This window comes from Ranitomeya variabilis, chromosome 1, assembly GCF_051348905.1.
Source record: "Ranitomeya variabilis isolate aRanVar5 chromosome 1, aRanVar5.hap1, whole genome shotgun sequence".
Taxonomy (NCBI): domain Eukaryota; kingdom Metazoa; phylum Chordata; class Amphibia; order Anura; family Dendrobatidae; genus Ranitomeya; species Ranitomeya variabilis.
In genome coordinates this window covers 377,263,786-377,282,977 of record NC_135232.1, presented here as the reverse complement: position 1 = coordinate 377,282,977, position 19,192 = coordinate 377,263,786, and the positions used below count along the sequence as shown (strand labels likewise).

Below are 19,192 nucleotides of genomic sequence, written 5' to 3'. Positions count from 1 at the left end.
TATCAACTTTGTTCTTTTACCCTCTTCTGATGACATTGTCTCCTCAGCACCCTGAACTGGTTCCCAGGTCAACACAATCATCACCATCCTCTCTGACTTTGTGGATAGTTTTCTTAGTGTCGAAAATGTCCTGAGCTCCTTGCCATTCCAACTGATTCCCACCTCTAGATTTGCCATGACAAAGAGTGCCACTACAACCTTGGCTGCCAGTGCCACTAGCTCCAAGACACAGAGCCAGCAACACTGCAAGGAATTTGAATCGTGTCTTCGATTTTTTTTGTCCTCTTGTCATCCGAGTACAAAGGCTGACAGTTCATCTCATTCAATAAATTAAATGGAACAAGTACTTGTAAAAGTCTTCCTTAGTCTCCAGAGTGCTGTAGCTTAGAGAACTAAGAGGCAGAACAAATACAGATGTCATTAAAGGAATTGAAAGTCTGCAATGTAAAAGATTAACTGTTACAATGGCAACAAAAATTGAACTGTGCAGAGCAATCATTTAAATTGACGGTGTTGCTGTCAGAGGTAACATCATTCTGCTGTAACTGAGACGAGTGATATACCATATACTGTATTGCATTCCATCCTCTATTTCTTCTCTAGTAATATGTTTGTCAGAGGCAATTCTGAATGAATTTGATAGTATTACCGCCCGGACAGATAATACCAGCAACTTTTCCTTTTACCATACATTTTGTACACAAGTATACAAGTAATTAATGTTTACAAAATGTTCAACTACAGTTATTAAACTATTAAGAAAAAAGGACAGAACAATTAGTGCTAGTTAGATACATGTGACGTCCAAAAATCCAATGCAACCACAGCCCACCATAATGTTGTGGCATGTATTGTTGTCAAAATGGACTAGTTTAACAGGTAAGCTAAACGTTAAACATGTGCTATATTTTTTCCCATTTTTTCTAACAAAATTCAGCACCTATCCTAAAAGAAAAATAGCAAGAAATGCTCAATAGATTATTTTCCAAAATACTAGCACCTGCAATACTACTATATAAGTGTGGCGTGGGTGGCTGTCAAAATTAACTGGTAAAACAAGTGTGCAAAAATAAAATGAACTTGTGTAGTATGCTTACTCTGTGCAGTAGACAGTGGCATAGAAATGTCTCTGTTCTTGATAATTTTCTCAAGAAATGCAAAAGCTCAGAACAGTCGCTTATCGCTTGTCACAAGCATATACATTTTTTTCTGACTAGTACTGGTCTTCAACTGGCTTCTTTTATTTCTTGAGATTGAAGAGTAAAAATAAGTATAATTCACAAGCAGCATGACAAGGTCTAAGACATACTTGAGTACATCACTGATCAATCACACTGAGTAGCTGCTGGCACCTCTCAAAACTATCTCCAAGACACCTCCTGTATGGAGACGCTAGCTCCATGCTTTCCTTAGGTGTCATTTTGACCATTGCTTTCTCACAAACACTCATCAAATACTGAAGATTCCATTGGCTCCTTCTATGAACTCTGAGTTTTAGTTAATTCCATACATTTTCTATTGATTTCTGGTCATGAGTTTGGCTGGGCCGTTCTAGCAGCTTTATGTTTTGTTTCTGAAGCTAATTTAGAGTTTTCTTGGCTGTATGTTTGGGATCATTCCTGAAATGTCCACCTTGTCTCATCATCATCATCATCATGGTAGATGGTAGCAGATTTTTATCAAGAATGTCTCAGCCCCAACAGTGCTCCTAGGAACACTCAGTAGGTTAGAAATTCTTCTGTAACCAATGCCATCAGTATGATTTGCAACAATAAGGTTGGTAATGAGACACCTTTTTTATAGGCCATCAGTTACCAGCTGATATTATTTTTCACTGAGTGGCATGGTTGTTTTCTAATTACTGATCGATTTCAGCTGGTGTCATGACTTTCCATGGCTTTTTGCGCCTATTTCTTCATGTATTAAATACCTTTTCCCTGTATAATTTCTCATTATTACACATAACGTAATTTATGAACATGTATGGTTTGATTTCTTTGCCTGTGTGGATTGGATGGGTTATTACTAACATCTGGGGAGAATTTCATATCAATGGCACCTTTATAAATATATTTACTTAGAAAATTGGTGATGTGTTCAATACTTATTTTAACTGCTATATACAGTGCCAATAATTCCACAGCACTTTTACAGACATTTTCATCACTCTCCCCATTGAGAGTCGCAATTTCAATTCCTTACCAGTATGTCTTTGGAGTGTGGGAAGAAACCGGAGAATCCGGAGGAAACAAGAAAGGGAAGAATATGCAACATTAACAGAAATAAACACTTAAAATACATCATTCTGTTAGGGATTAAGTGATTGAACAATATCAAAGGGGCCAAATCACTCATGGTTTTCATATGTATTGGGACTTACAGACTCTTCCGCAACAGATCATGTTAGACAAAAGTAGGATAACACCTTTTGAATTTCAAAGTTTGACCTTTTCGTTCCCATTGGAGGTAAGCCACTGCTCAGGTGTCAGGAAAGATCGTTCTCCACTAAGCATTATGCTAATAAAGAAGATCGCTGTCTAATGTATATAGGTACCTTTGCCCTTAATACCATTTGACATCCGTCTGTTTGTCTGTCTGTCTGTCTGTCACGGAAATCCTGCATCACTGATTCTGAACCACAGAATAAACCTAACATATTATGTGTTTAGCAATGTTGTAAAATGTAAAATATAAAAAAAAGCAGCAAAATTGCTGTTTTTTCTCTCTCCATAAAGAGTTACTAATTGTTAGATAAGTTATTAGTGTCCATAAATGACAGATACAACAGAACAAATGGAAAAACAAACCTTCTTACAGCTATATCAATGACAAAATGAATATATTATGGCTCCTGGAATGTTTCGATGAGAAAACAGGATAATTTGCCTTAAAATCCAAAACTGGGCTAGTCCTTAACCCCTTCACGACATGCGCCATACATCTACGGCACAAGTCAGGAGCGACTGTATGGAGTGAGCCCATCCAATACTCTGCAGGTCACGACTGTGTGTAACAACTGCCCCCTGTTAAATGCCGCTGTCAAACTCTGACAGCGGCATTTCACAGTCGCTAGCATGGGGGTGCTTCATTCCGTTTGGCCATCGGCGAGCCCCTGATGTGATCGGGTAACCACCGTAAACTAACAATCAAAAACACCAAAATTACTTGTTTTTGTTAACTTAAATTTAACATAAAATGCTGTAACAAGCGATCAAAAAGTCATATCAATCCCAAAATGTATCAATAAAAACCATTGTCTCGCCCCGCTAAAAATAAGCATCACACAACTCCATTTAGTAAAAAATAAAAATGTTGCAGGTCTCAGAAAACTTCAATTTTTTTTCCATCACTAAAATAATAAATAACTGGATATGTTTGGTATCACTGTAATTGTACTGATGAGCAGAATCATATTACAAGGTCATTTGTACCACATAATGTATGCTGTAAAAACAGTTCCCAAAAAACAATGTCAGAATTGTGTTTTTTTCACTATTTCACTACATTAGGATTTTTTTCCCCATTTTCCAGTACATTATGTGATAAAATTAATGGTATTATTCAGAAATACAACTCGTCCCACAAAGAACAAGTGCTCAGATGTCTATGTGGACAGAAAACTAAATAAGTCATGGCTCTGGGAAAAAAAAAGGGGGAAAAAACAGAAACACAAAAATGGAAACTGGCCCCATTGGGAGGGGGTTATAGGACTTTTTAATAATTTACTTTTTTGGCTTCTTTTAGAAAATAGGCATAAGGTTCAATCAACAAAGAGGCAAGTGAAGCAGATCAGCAAGAAAAATGGAGGCTTCTATATACTAATATCGCTGAATCTCCAGTTTGCTGAGTTTTATTTCTTCTTAATGCTAAACTATAAATGAGTTCAATACTTCCTATCTTCTTCAAAGTACAAATTAATTACGCTTTGGTGTCATGTTTGTGTATTCATCTTTGGCTTTCATTACAATTACAGAAAATCTTTTATTACCCGTGGTGTCAGAAGACCCAGCTTGTCATAGAAAATTGTTCTAATTACAATGAAAAGCTTCTGTAGAAATAGATCTTGCATGGACTTTGAAGCTTTTAACTATTGCTAACTGCCTAAATTGCTACTGGCCTTTTGACTGACATGTTTATTAGGGAAAATTTAGTTTTCTTAAACAGTTTTTGTAATCTGAGCAAATATTGTTTAGAGCACAAAAACACACCCAGACATTGTATAATGTTTAATTTCATTTTTGTTTCCGGAATATAAGGAAGATTTAAGATCTAGATCAAGGGTCTCAAACTAAAATGGAGTGCAGGGCCACTTGGAGAAATCCTGTTAGGGTGTGGACCACATTGCTAAATGTAGGCTGGCGTTGCATGGCGACTTTGGTTGTGATGGATCTAAATGCATTGAGAAGAGATTCTCCAATGTATAGTACATTGTACATCTGTACAAAGGGGTAGGCGCTAATCTACAATACTCGGCAGCATCCATTACACATTAAACAGAGCTGTCTGTTCATTGTATTTACGTCCATTGGTTGCCTGAGCTGTTTTCAGCTGATCGGTGGGGGTGTCAGGTGTTGGGCCCCAGACAACCTCAAATTGATGAGATTACAATATAGAGTGCTCAGAATAAATGTTAAACATTCTGACAAGACTGAGTTCCAAAGAACGTTTTTTAACCCATAACAATATTACTTAAGTTTCATTAAAAATTATTGACTGTTCCTGTCTTTGTCAGTGGGCAAACTATATCGCATAATGCCACTAATGCAGCACAAAGATATGGTACTGCTATATGTTACATACATCGCTTATATAGTTTGTGTATTGTGATTGTATTGTAATCCACCTCAAAGGTTTTTTTTTTGCCTGACTAGTTGGGTTTCAGCCTTTATCACTACAAACAACTACTATGTTCAACCTTGATTTTTACAATGATCTTTCCTAAATTATCCAAAGTATGAAAGCCAACCACATGTTAAGTCCTGGTACCAGCAGGACCCTCACTTAAATTATGTAAAACTTTAAAATAATTAGCTAATTTTGCATTAAAGGGAATCTGTCAGCAGGTGTTTGTTATGTAATCTGAGATCAGTGTGATGTAGGGGCAGAGACACTGATTCCAGTGATGTGTCACTTACTAAACTGTTGCTGTTTCCCTAAAATCAATGTTTATCAGCAAAAGATTATTACTACAGGACTAGGTGTCTCGTGCCTCCTAGTCCTCCTGCTTTGTAACCACACCCTCACCATTCTATTATCAGGTTTCTTACAATGTACAGTGTACACAGAAAGCTGCCAATCAGTGTTGTGGGTGATATTATACAGGGCTCAGCATTCTGAGCTCTGTCAGATCCGCAGCAGAGAAAACCGTGATTGTATGCGAATGACAACATGCAAATTAGCAAGTGACACATCGCTGGAATCAGGTTCTCTCCACGACACCAATTTAATGCTGCTCTCAGAATCCCATTAACCTATCCACTATGCAATGTAAATACTGATCTTTATGCATATCTGTTTCAATGTTTGTGAATAAATAGTTTAATTTTATGTCTAATTTTCCTGCTTATACAATGATAAAAACGAAGCAGTTGTTAAATTAGAGGACAATAATGAACATACAAAATGTCTACAACAATATGTTTGCTTGAAGACCACTCTGCAAAGTCAAAGAAGTCTTGGGTTTGCCTAAATCTCAATCTGAGAGGTTTTACAACCCATATGTACCATTACTCAGCTATTATATCTTATCCTCTCTTTGCTTGGGTTTCAAATGATGACATCATTTCTTAAGAAGAGCTTCCAAGAATATTGTTTTAATTATTCCGTGTTTTATTGCTCATTACAAGCGCTCCTATTTTATTTTGGTATACAGAGAAAAAAGAAATGATAAATGCCAAAAAACATTTGATTGAAGCCCAATGGCGGTTCATAAGGATCACTATACAAAATCTGATTTACATTATAGGATAGCTTTCTTTAACCTTTAAAATGTTACACATTTGACTGGATTATATTCCACATTGTGAAGTTCTCATAGGCATCAGGACTGCAGATACGAAGATACCACGCGTTTCCTGCCATTCAGATGAGTCCAGTAAATAATATTCAGTAAGTAAAGTAATTTGGCTTGGTGCTTGTACGCTGCAGGGATGACCAGCTGGCTTGTGACTCCTCAAAAAAAAATATATATATTTGTCACTCTAAGGCAGGGATGTCAAACTGAAACACACAAAGGGGCAACATTAAATACATAGATAAAGTCGCGGGCTGACCTTCATATTTATTGAAAAAATTGGGAAGTTTTTCCTTCTCATCAAATATAATGATGACCCTTTTCATATGGAAACAAACTTTTGGTTGAACATTGAATCTGGAAAAAGCAAAGCTTACCGTAATATTATAAACATGGAGAAGTTCCAGGAAACGTGATGAAGACATGTAGAGGAATAATATTAATCACCACCATAAATTACAGAGCTTCCTCTGTTCATTACAATGTGAATTATGGATAGCACACAGATTGCCATCTGCGCGTTGTCCGTGATTTTTACGTTTCCACAGACTCATATAGGTCATTTTGATCCATGACATGGCTCAAAAATGAACGTGTCTCTATGGGGTTTTTTTTGCAGACACATTGTCTGCAAAAAAACACGGACATGTATACAGCCTCATTGATAATAATAGGTTTCGGTATGTGAAAATCAGACGTCTGTATGATCCCTTAGATGGCAGATCTTACAACTTGAAGTTCAATGGCTGTATACCTCAAACTCAAAACTGATGTAATGTGGAGATCAGGACCAGGCATTATACAGTAGTCTGGTGTATAATAAAGTATTGGTATTACAGGAACAGGGACCTAAGCAATATTAGCCCCTTTGACAAAGTTTGCAATTTTAGCCAGTTTTTCTCATGATTTAAGCCGATAGAAGATGTTACCGTCACATACAGTCCACATTATACCAGAACGAAAATAGTGGGGAAATGATCTGTTTTATTGGAACATTCAGTAACCACTATCTTCATCCTCACAACATGGAGGATTACAGGAGAACACTGAACACAAAACAAAATGAAGAGATCAGACAATACAGTATGAACAAACTCTTGACAGCACAGTGCCTTCTACTGTTTGCTAAACACAATGGCTCTACAGCATAAGCCTGAAGCTGTTGCATACCTCAACAGTCCCTGCATATTACTTTCCAAATATTGTTATCATACAATAATACTGGGAGGTTGCTCTTGGCATTCTCATTTCCAGGGAGATCCTTAGAAAATGGGGTCCTTGGGTAATTACCCATCTTGCAACCCCTAAAACCAGCACTGATGTTTCATATTGACCATGACGATTACAGCTGGGAGGTGAAAAGCTATGAAACTGCCCACTATATACAGTTATATGAAAAAGTTTGGGCACCCCTTTTAATCTTAAGCTTAATGTTTTATAAAAATTGTTTTTTTTGCAACAGCTATTTCAGTTTCATATATCTAATAACTGTTGGACACAGTAATGTTTCTGCCTTGAAATGAGGTTTATTGTACTAACAGAAAATGTGCAATCTGCATTCAAACAAAATTTGACAGGTGCATAAGTATGGGCACCCTTATCATTTTCTTGTTTTAAATGCTCCTACCTACTTTTTACTGACTTACTAAAGCACTTTTTTTTGGTTTTGTAACCTCATTGAGCTTTGAACTTCATAGCCAGGTGTATGCAATCATGAGAAAAGCTACTTAAAGTGGCCACTTGCAAGTTGTTCTCCTGTTTGAATCTCCTCTGAAGAGTGGCATCATGGGCTCCTCAAAACAACTGTCAAATGATCTGAAAACAAAGATTATTCAACATAGTTGTTCAGGGGAAGGATACAAAAAGCTGTCTAAGAGATTTAACCTGTCAATTTCCACTGTGAGGAACATAGTAAGGAAATGGAAGAACACAGGTACAGTTCTTGTTAAGGCCAGAAGTGGCAGGCCAAGAAAAACATCAGAAAGGCAGAGAAGAATGGTGAGATCAGTCAAGGACAATCCTCAGACCACCTCCAGAGAGCTGCAGCATCAACTTGCTGCAGATGGTGTCATTGTGCATCGGTCAACTATACAACGCACTTTGCACAAGGAGAAGCTGTATGGGAGAGTGATGCGAAAGAAGCCGTTTCTGCAAGCACGCCACACACAGAGTCGGCTGAGGTATGCAAAAGCACATTTGGAGAAGCCAATTTCTTTTTGGAAGAAAGTCCTGTGGACTGATGAAACCAAGATTGAGTTGTTTGGTCATACAAAAAGGCGTTATGCACGGCGGCAAAAAAACACAGCATTCCAAGAAAAACACTTGCTACCCACAGTAAAATTTGGTGCAGGTTCCATCATGCTTTGGGGCTGTGTGGCCAATGCCGGCACCGGGAATCTTGTTAAACTTGAGGGACGCATGGATTCCTCTCAGTATCAGCAGATTCTTGACAATTATGTTCATGAATCAGTGACAAAGTTGAAGTTACGAAGGGGATGGATCTTTCAGCAAGACAATAATCCAAAACACTGCTCCAAATCTACTCAGGCATTCATGCAGAGGAACAACTACACTGTTCTGGAATGGCCATCCCAGTCCCCAGACCTGAATATCATTGAACATCTGTGGGATCATTTGAAGAGGGCTGTCCATGCTCGGCGACCATCAAACTTAACTGAACTGGAATTGTTTTGTAAAGAGGAATGGTCAAAAATACCTTCATTCAGGATCCAGGAACTCATTAAAAGCTACAGGAAGCGACTAGAGGCTGTTATTTTTGCAAAAGGAGGATCTACTAAATATTAATGTCACTTTTCTGGTGAGGTGCCCATACTTATGCACCTGTCAAATTTTGTTTGAATGCAGATTGCACATTTTCTAGTACAATAAACCTCATTTCAAGGCAGAAACATTACTGTGTCCAACAGTTATTAGATATATGAAACTGAAATAGCTGTTGCAAAAATAACAATTTTTTTAAAACATTAAGCTTAAGATTAATAGGGTGCCTAAACTTTTTCATATAACTGTATATGGATTCAGTGCTAGCTGCAGAAGTCTGAATTTAGCTTTGGCTGTAAACGGCGAAGAGAACGTATTGTAACTCAAGAACAAATATGTGTGAAGATACACATATAACGTGAAACCTTTAAACAGCATAATTCTCTACGTAGACATAAAATGAACTATTCTAACGGAGCTAAGACCTGTTACTATGATGAATAACACTTCGGGGCCTAAGCTGACACAACTCAAAGCTTAATTGTCACAAAGTTTATTTAATGGTGCAATAAAATCAATAACTCTGCAATTTCCATTGGAAATAAAACATTGGCTGATCTTCATTTCTGAATCTCATTGCGCTGCCGGTCGTAAATAACCCCATCAAATATATGAAGTCATTTATAATGCACACTCAGTGAAGGAAATAAACCTTTGACCAAATCGTGGCAGAGAAATCTAAAGCGAGAAATAATTTATGGCGCCTCTAGTCATCTGATTGTGTCCAGGTCACACTCTCCTCTCGATCCCTCCTGTTCGATGTGTGGGTCGGCTTGACTTCATTTAAGGTCGATCAATTGTAATTTGCCAGCTCGGTGTCTTTCTGATAAGAAAACCATTGAAACACTTACTAATCCCACAAAGGTTGCTCAGCGCTCAGTATTCTGAACATGATTTAATGACATTGATTTTGTTTTTTTATTACAGCTCAAAAATGAAATACTTGGTCTTCTTGTTTCCATTGTAACTTGAATCTCATTATGTTGTAAACGATTTTACCAGTAAAATTAGACACGTTTTGGTGATAAGCAGGAGGAACGGATTAACCGGAGCTGTACAGTTTATTTGCAAAGTGGTGTTCCAGCTTTTTTGTTAATACAGCTGTTTGCATGGGATTATACATGAGAATACATATTTTTCTAAGAGTTGTATTTCCTTAAATGATAACAGTGAATTATTAGTGTAATATTATTTTAATCATGAAAGACCTATTATTACAATGCACATTCACATGTCTCTAATGTAAGACTGAAGCCATGGGCCAACATTCCTGTTAGTATAAGTGCAATGTGTACCCACTAGTGATGAGCGAACGAGCTGGGATAACGTCCTATCGGAGCATGCTGGGGTGTTATCTGAGCATCTGGACGAGCTCGTATATTATGTTCAAGTCCCTGCAGCTGCATGATTTATACAGACTGATCACATGTGGGGATTGGGTAACAAACAAGAAATGCCCCATATGTTGAGGCGATCTAACAGCGTACTTTTCAATGACACCATTAATTTTATCATGTGATGCACTGGAAAGGGGGAAATCATATTGCCAGGGTAAAACTGACCGGGCAATATGATTCTCCAGATCAGTATAATTACACAGATACCAAATGTATAGAATTTTAAGTGGTGAAAAATAAATCTGAATATTTGTATAAAAAAATAATCCTACTTGTGTCGCCATTTTCCGAGACATGCTTTTTTGAATATAGCACTGTGACATGGCTTTTTTTTTGTTTTTCCTTGAGCTGACGTTTTTACCGATATGAATTTGGGGTAGATACAATGTTTTGATCACCATTATATTTTGATAGATTGGACTTTTATGAACGAACAGATTCCTAATATGTATATTTTCTTCAAATTGTTTTATTTTCAATAAGACAAAAGGAGGATGATTTGAATTTGTGTTTTTAATTTTTTATGTTTTTTAATACTTTTTTGTAACTTTTTACTGTATTTAATAGTCTCCTTAAAGTACTTGAAGCTGCGATCATCTGATCGCTTGTACTCTACATAGCAATTCTACAGCACTGTTATATATACAGTGCCCTGCAAAAGTATTCAGCTCCCTGGAATTTTTCAACCTTTCCCACATATCATGCTTCAAACATAAAGATACCAAATGTAAATTTTTGGTGAAGAATCAACAAGTGGAACACAATTGTGAAGTTGAACGAAATTTATTGGTTATTTTAAATAGACTGTCCCACCTCAGCTGCAGATCTCTGCAGTTCACCCAGCTTCTTGGCTGCATCTCTGATCAGTCTTCTCCTTGTTTGAGATGAAAGTTTAGAAGGACAGCCGGGTCTTGGTAGATTTGCAGTGGTATGATACTCCTTCCATTTCAATATGATCGCTTGCACAGTGCTCCTTGGGATGTTTAAAGTTTTGGAAATCATTTTGTATCCAAATCCAGCTTTAAACTTCTCCACAACAGTATCACAGACCTGCTTCATGATGCTCTCTGTGCTTCAAACAGAACCCTGAGACTATCACAGAGCAGGTGCTTTTATACGGAGACTTGATTACACACAGGTGGATTATATTTATCATCATTAGGCATTTAGGACAACATTGGATCACTCAGAGATCCACAATGAACTCCTGGAGTGAGTTTGCTGCACTGAAAGTAAAGGGGCCGAATAATATTGCACACCCCACTTTTCAGTTTTTGAATTTCCACAAAAATTTAAAATAACCAATAAATTTAGTTGAACTTCACAATTGTGTTCCACTTGTTGTTGATTCTTCACCAAAAATTTACATTTGGTATCTTTATGTTTGAAGCATAATATGTGGGAAAAGTTGAAAAGTTCCATTGAGCCGAATACTTTCGCAAGGCACTGTAGCTAAAGTCACGATCTCCTATGAATACCACCTGGCTTTCATAGGAGAATTGTCATGAAAAGCACAAAGGTTTTCAACAGACATCCTTCTGTAATGGCAACCCATCAGCGCCCCACAATTACATCACGGGCACACAGATGGGCACATGGAATGAGGTGCTCCCCTGCCGGCACGTGTTAAAGGCCGCTGTCCGAGATTAACAACGGCATTTACCAGGTTATCAGCTATGGAGGGAGACAGGGCCGGCTCCAGGTTTTCAAGGGCCTTGGGCGAAAGAGTCCCGGTGGGCCCCTTTAACACCACAATTCATAATGCACCGATACGACAGAGAAATATAGGTATATTACAATGCCAAAGATTTCACTTACTTCTTACATTACATGAGTGATATCTATTGTACATTCTACATTACCTCAGAAACCGGACAGTATAGTCCTCTATACAGAATAATGAGCCCCATATATTGCTCCAAACAGAATAATGAGCCCCATATATTGCCCTATACAGTATAATGGCCCCATATGGTGCTTCATACAGTATAATTGGCACCACATAGTCCTCTATACAGAATAATGAGCCCCATATATTGCTCCAAACAGAATAATGAGCCCCATATTATGCTCCATACAGAATAATGAGCCTCATATAATGCTCCATACAGTATAATGGGCACCACAGAGTGCTCCATACAGAATGAGCCGCATATATTGCTCCATACGGAATTGGCCCCATATAATGCTCCATACAGTATAGTGAGCCACATATAATTCTCCATACAGTATATGATGGGCCCCATCTATTGCTCCATATATAATGGGCCTCATATAATGCTCCATACAGTATATGATTGGCCCCATACAGTATACTGAGTCCCATATATTGCTCCATACAGAATGGGCCCCATATGATGCTCCATACAGAATGGGCCCCATATAATACTCCTTACAGAATGGGTTCCATATAATGCTCCAAAATTAATTGGCCCCTTAAGATGCTCCATGTATAATGGGCCCCATATAATGCTCCATATAAAATTGGCCATATAAAATGCTCCATATATAACTAGTCCCATAAGATGCTTCATATATTATTGGCCCCATATACTGCTCCATATGTAATTGTCCCCATATACTGCTCCATATTGAATTGGCCCCATAAGAAGCTCCATATTAAATTGGCCCCATATAATGCTCCATGTATAATGGGCCCCATATAATGCTCCATATATAATTGGCCATATAAAATGCTCCATATATAATTAGTCCCATAAGATGCTTCATATATTATTGGCCCCATATACTGCTCCATATGTAATTGGCCCCATATACTGCTCCATATTGAATTGGCTCCATAAGATGCTCCATATTAAATTGGCCCCATATAATGCTCCCTATAGAATTGGCTTCATAAGATGCTCCCTATATTATTGGCCCCATAAGATACTCCATATAGAATTAGCCCCATATAATGCTCCATATACGGGCCCATTCTGATGGTCCCCATATATTGCTCCAAATATTAAAAAAAAAATGAAATACTCACCTCTCGTTGCTTGTCGCTGCTCTGCTCTGGACTCCTCACCGTCGGCGTCTTCCTGCTCTCTGTGCTGCGACTTCTCAGGCAGAGGGCGGTCGCTGGTGATGTCATCGCGCCCTCTGACCTGAACGTCACAGTCAGAGGATGGAAAACGCTGCAGCGCTGGAATGGGAGAGGTAAGTATCGCAAGTGCCGGGGCCGGGAGCAGGCGTGGGGTCCACTCGCAGGGGCTGGCACTATAGCACGTCAGTGTCCCCAAAGGCGAGTGGGCCCCCTGCTTGCTCAGGGCCCCGGCACTTGCCTGGGTGCGCCGGGTGCTGACGCTGGCCCTGGAGGGAGAGCTGTGCTCCACCAGCAGCTGTTAAAGGCACATGATGGCTGATTAAATCAGCAATCATCTGCCGGTAAAGATGCAGGCTTGGAAGCAGAAACACGAGATTTTACATAAATGTACATCATATGTCGTGAAAGGGGTGAATCTCAATCCTGCACATGCCAGGGAATCGAGACATTAAAGAGGACATAGTAGAATCATGCCAACTTTTGTACCAAAGATAGCTGATAAGTACATCCAACTATCAGCAAGACAGGACTGGAGCAATAGTAAGTATGATTACCAAATTAACCCCAAATTGATGTAAAATAAAATAAAAAAATAATTATTCAATTTTTCAGTATTTCATTACTCTGTTCAGGTTTGAACCACCAGAGGTGGACCTACAGCATTCCAAGGAATTAAAGGTGAACATGGAATAACCCTTTAAAGAATAGTCAAGTAAAATATTTTCTTAATTTGTCACACTTTTTCCTTTCGCAGCTTCTGTTTGCCACTAACACTCTTGATATCCATTAAGCATTCACTAAATATCTGTTGCAGAAATTCTTCATGTCTCCTTTGGTTTGCAATACTGAATTGTTAATGTGTGCAGGGTACACTTTAACCTGTCTTCTTCTTTTTAGGTGAATACATTGAAAAAGCTGGACACTGCATGCCGTGTGATGCCTCTTGCGATAGGTGCACTGGTCCTGGTAGGCATAAATGCATTGGCTGCTCTATTACCAGGTAAGACCTTTTCATGAGCTTTTATTGTAAAAGAAAGGTTTTCTCGGCTTTGTCCTTACAAGGTCCAATCCTGTTCTTGGCACAAAATATCATCTCTTATATGGAGTTTTATCACAGTCATCTGACTGGTCTACTGCAAATGACTTGAATAGATTATTTTTACCAACAACTTTCATGGAGAGCTATCTGGCTATCTGCAACCACAACTCCAGTAGCGTAACTAGAGTCCAAAATTTGGACCTAGGCTCCCACCTGCATGTTGTGTCAAATGTATGGGCCCTTGTAGAATTTCACATCCTGTAAAGACATATGTGTTTGTAATGCTGGTGGGTGTGGACCCACTGAACCACTGGCCCAGATTTACCCTGGAGGGCCATGACTAAGGGGCTACCTGGTGTTCAGTAGCACGTGATGATGAGGTAAGGCTTGGGTTGCAGGAAAGCCACCAGGTGCCACTCCAGGGCAATGACCTGCAGAAGCTGACTCACGGGTCAAAGCAGATATGCGAGCTACAGAGGGGCAAGACAGAAGAGTAGTCTGATGGTTTGGGGCGAGGCAGGCAGCACAGGTTCAGGATACAAAACCTAGGTTAGGAGCGGAGAATACAGACAGGAAGACAACACAAGCCGAGTCAGTAATGGGAGTTATAAACAAAAGAACACCTTGGCAGGAACTAGATGCAAGCAGTAAACTGCAACCTAAGCTCAGGCAGAGGTGAGGAGGGTGCTGCATGGACTCAGCGAAGGCCACGCAGAGCGGCAAACACAGTATGTAGTACGGCAGCAGGAACACATGAGAGTTACCACCATAACAGTGTTTATCCCCCCCATGTAATAATGTTACCTATCCTGTAATAATGTCCTCAATTCTGGTCCCTTCTCCATCCTGGGCTCCTTCCTGGTCTAAAATTCCCCATTGTGGTATAATGTACTCCATCTTTCCAGTAACAATGTCCCTGTTCTGCATCTGTTCTCGAACAAATATTAAAAAAAAATTCTTCTTATATTCCTCCACTCCTCTGCGTTCTGTTACCTCTTCTACATCCTCTTCTATAGCCAGCGTAGGAGCCGGCAAATCACTTCAGCGTATAAGCAACGGACAGCGCATGATGTCACTGTCATGTGCCGCCCATGTCCAGCATGCCAATGTCAGCTGCCGGCCTCTGATTGGCCAGCAGTGTATATTGCAGTGCAGGGAGCCGGCAGGTCTCTGCATCGCAATTTATTTCAGCTGAATGTGCATCCTCTCATGCAGTTCCAGCTGAAATAGCTGCTGATGTCAGTGAGCCCCCTTTCTGCACGCACCCAATTGTGATTACATCCTCTGCAACTGCAATTGTTACACCCCTGCATCAATCTATTAAAATTAATGGCTGTTACAGAACCTGAAAATTGATGGCCACATGCGATCCTGGTGATGGTTCATGAACCATTCTAACATGTCAAAAAAAAAATTAAAATATAAAAACATTTTTAAATGAAATGTAAAAAAAATAAGCAGAAAACCCATTGAAGGACCTTTGAAATTTTTCAGGCTCTGGAACTATGTATATATGTCACAGTGACATTTCATATTCTGTCATCCCTGGTAGATGCACATGAAATACTGTATGCATATTTGATTTGTTTGGTGAAATAATCCCTTCACTGAGTGACTTTGCACATTTGGGACGTTTTTCAATTTAGACTTTGTAGATAGAGGCCGCAGAGTCTAAAGTAGATTTAAGGTAAAGGGGCCCTATGGAAAAATAGTTCTTCCATCATTTTAACACAGTTCAATGTGATATTCTTCACCAACTTAAACTTTGAGAATTTTTCCTAATAATCTGAAGAAAAATAAAAAAGAAACCAATTTTATAAATCCAATTATAGCCAACATATCACCTTATTTCTTCCCAAATGATTCACCTTTACCCTCAGCAAACATCAAAGTGACACTTGTCAAAGTATGCTTAGCCTAGAAATGACCACAAGTCTTTAAATAGCACAAAGGCCTGAGAATTTAGAATAGTCAGAATATTACTTTAGTACCTGCCAATTACGGTAAGTTTAACGGAACATCAACTTTAGTTAAACGCGTATTTAAATAAAACTTCTGAAACTTTTTAATTAATATATTTCATATATTCAATTCAGAATGGATTAATATATGTTTGCAAATTGTGCAACAAATGTGGATAAAAACACATTTCTGTTTTTTTTTTATTTACTAAAGGGGACATCACACATTATATTTCAAATGATGGTACATGTTGATGCTAAGCCCTAGCCTTATCCATGCACAAGAATTAGCACTGAATTACCCTAGCATAATTCTGAGAACTCTCTGTTGTGGTGAATGATGTATGATATATATACAATTATATATATATTATATTATTATATATATATTATATTATTATATATATATTATTATATATAATGATTATATATATATATATATATATATGAAAAAAGTAGGCAGCACTCCGAAAATCAAAGTGAAAAACCTTGGCTTTACTGATCCATTAGCAACAACGTTTCGGCAGATTTCTCTTCCTTGTGCAAAAATTTTAGCAGTTCTCTGTTTGATGACTTGTGACTATCCTTGTTTACATTCCAGAGGTTTTCAATGGGGTTCAGGGTTCAGGTCTGGAAATTGGGGAAATTGGGCTGCCATGACAGGGTGTTGATGCAGTGGTCTCTTAATTTTTGCCAGAGCTGTATATATATATATATATATATATATATATATATATATATATATATATATATATATATATATATATATACACTGCTTAAAAAATAAAGTGAACACTTAAACAACAGAATATAGCTCCACGTAAATCAAACTTCTGTGAAATCAAACTGTCCACTCAGGAAGCAACACTGTTTGACAATCAATTTCACATGCTGTTGTGCAAATGGAATAGACAACAGACGGAAATTATTAGCAGTTATCAAGACACACTCAATAAAGGAGTGATTCTGCAGGTGGGGACCACAGACCACATCTGAGTACCAATGCTTTCTGGCTGATGTTTTGGTCACTTTTGAATGTTGGTTGTGCTTTCACACTCGTGGTAGCATGAGACGGACTCTACAACCCACACAAGTGACTTAGGTAGTGCAGTTCATCCAGGATGGCACATCAATGCGAGCTGTGGCAAGAAGGTTTGCTGTGTCTGTTAGCATAGTATCCAGAGGCTGGAAGCGCTACAAGGAGACAGGCCACTGGCACCCTGTGCTCTTCACATATGAAAGCAGGTTCACACTGAGCAAAGTGACAGATGTGACAGAGTCTGGAGATGCCATGGAGAGCGATCTGCTGCCTGCAACATCCTTCAGCATGACTGATTTGGCAGTGGGTCAGTAATGGTGTGGGGTGGCATTTCTTTGGAGGGCCATACAGCCCTCTATGTGCTCGCCAGAGGTAGCCTGACTGCCATTAGGTACCGAAATGAGATCCTCAGACCCCTTGTGAGACCATATGCTGGTGCGCTTGGCCCTGGGTTCCTCCTAATGCAGGACAATGCCACACCTCATGTGGCTGGAGTGTGTCAGCAGTTCCTGGAAGATGAAGGCATTGAAGCTATGGACTGGCCCATCTGTTCCCCAGACCTGAATCCAATTGAACACACCTGGGGCACTGTCTCGCACCATCCACCAATGTCACGTTGCACCACAGACTGTCCAGGAGTTTGGGGATGCTTTAGTCCAGGTCTGGGAGGAGATCCCTCAGGAGACCATCCGCCGCCTCATGAGGAGCATGCCCAGGCATTGTAGGGAGGTCATACAGGCACGTGGCGGACATACACACTACTGAGCATCATTTCCTTGTGTTGAGGCATTTCCACTGAAGTTGGATCAGCCTGTAGCTTCATTTTACACTTTGATTTTGAGCATCATTCCAGCTCCAGACCTCCGTGGGATATTAGTTGTGATTTACGTTGATAATTTTTAGGTTTTGTTGTTCTCCACACATTCCACTATGTAATGAATAAAGATTCAAATCAACATATGTCCAAAAGGTAATTAGGGGCACTTCATCCAAATGCAACCACAAAATCCCACATCATTAAATGTTTGGGACAAGGAAGAGATCCCACACAAATTATTAAAATCAATATTTTTATTTAAGCCAAAAAGGACAATAAACAAAAATAAAAAAAGCAAAATGCCGTCTAGGAGACGCCAGAATATTAATCAAAAAATTCCCCACACATAAACAATAGTCCAAAGCAAAATTACCTTATTATCAAACAGTTTGTAAGTGTATATTGCTGTTAACACATAATAATATAGGAACTTTTTGGCTTGAATAAAAATATTGATCTTAATAATTTGTGTGGGATCAATTCCTCGTCCCAAACATTTAATGAAATGAATAAAGATTTACAACTGGAATATTTCATTCAGTGATACCTAGGATGTGGGATTTTAGTGTTCCCTTTATTTTTTTGAGCAGTGTATATATATATATATATATATATATATATATATATATATATATATATATATATATATATTGCATTTTCATATATATCTCTCCTTTATATTTAGAAGAACCACTGAAAATGCACAGTTTTACATTGTAGGCAGGCATACTTTTATTCACTAATACTGATAATAAGATTGTTTATCAATAGGTAAAAGGTCACATAGTATATTATTGTTTTCAGCACATTTTCAGTTCCTGTCCACTGATTACGCCAATTCTTCTCCATTGTATTGCTTTCTATTCCTTTCTCTCCAATGTGCCCCTTTTGCTCTAAATGTCATGGCTCATTGGACAGGCTTAGTGCTGGAGGCCTCTCTGGCCAAGGGTCCCTTCCTCACACTGAACCCTGTATTGACTAAAAGATGATGTTACCTCAAAGCCATTGAAAGAGCATTGTGAAACAAGCTGGTGGTCTTTGTCCCTTTGTAAGTATGGAGAAGTTCATCCCACTCCATCACCATCACAAATGTACA

General features: G+C 38.7%; 1 protein-coding gene across 1 annotated transcript in view; it reads left to right on the top strand.

Moving 5' to 3' along the window:
- Positions 1 to 19,192, top strand: part of PCSK5 (proprotein convertase subtilisin/kexin type 5) — a 738,778-nt gene that overhangs the window by 549,543 nt on the left and 170,043 nt on the right. The window contains exon 21 of the mRNA XM_077249026.1: positions 14,138 to 14,240. Within this exon, the coding sequence (XP_077105141.1) occupies positions 14,138 to 14,240 (103 nt within the window). The remainder of the gene's footprint in view (positions 1 to 14,137; positions 14,241 to 19,192) is intronic.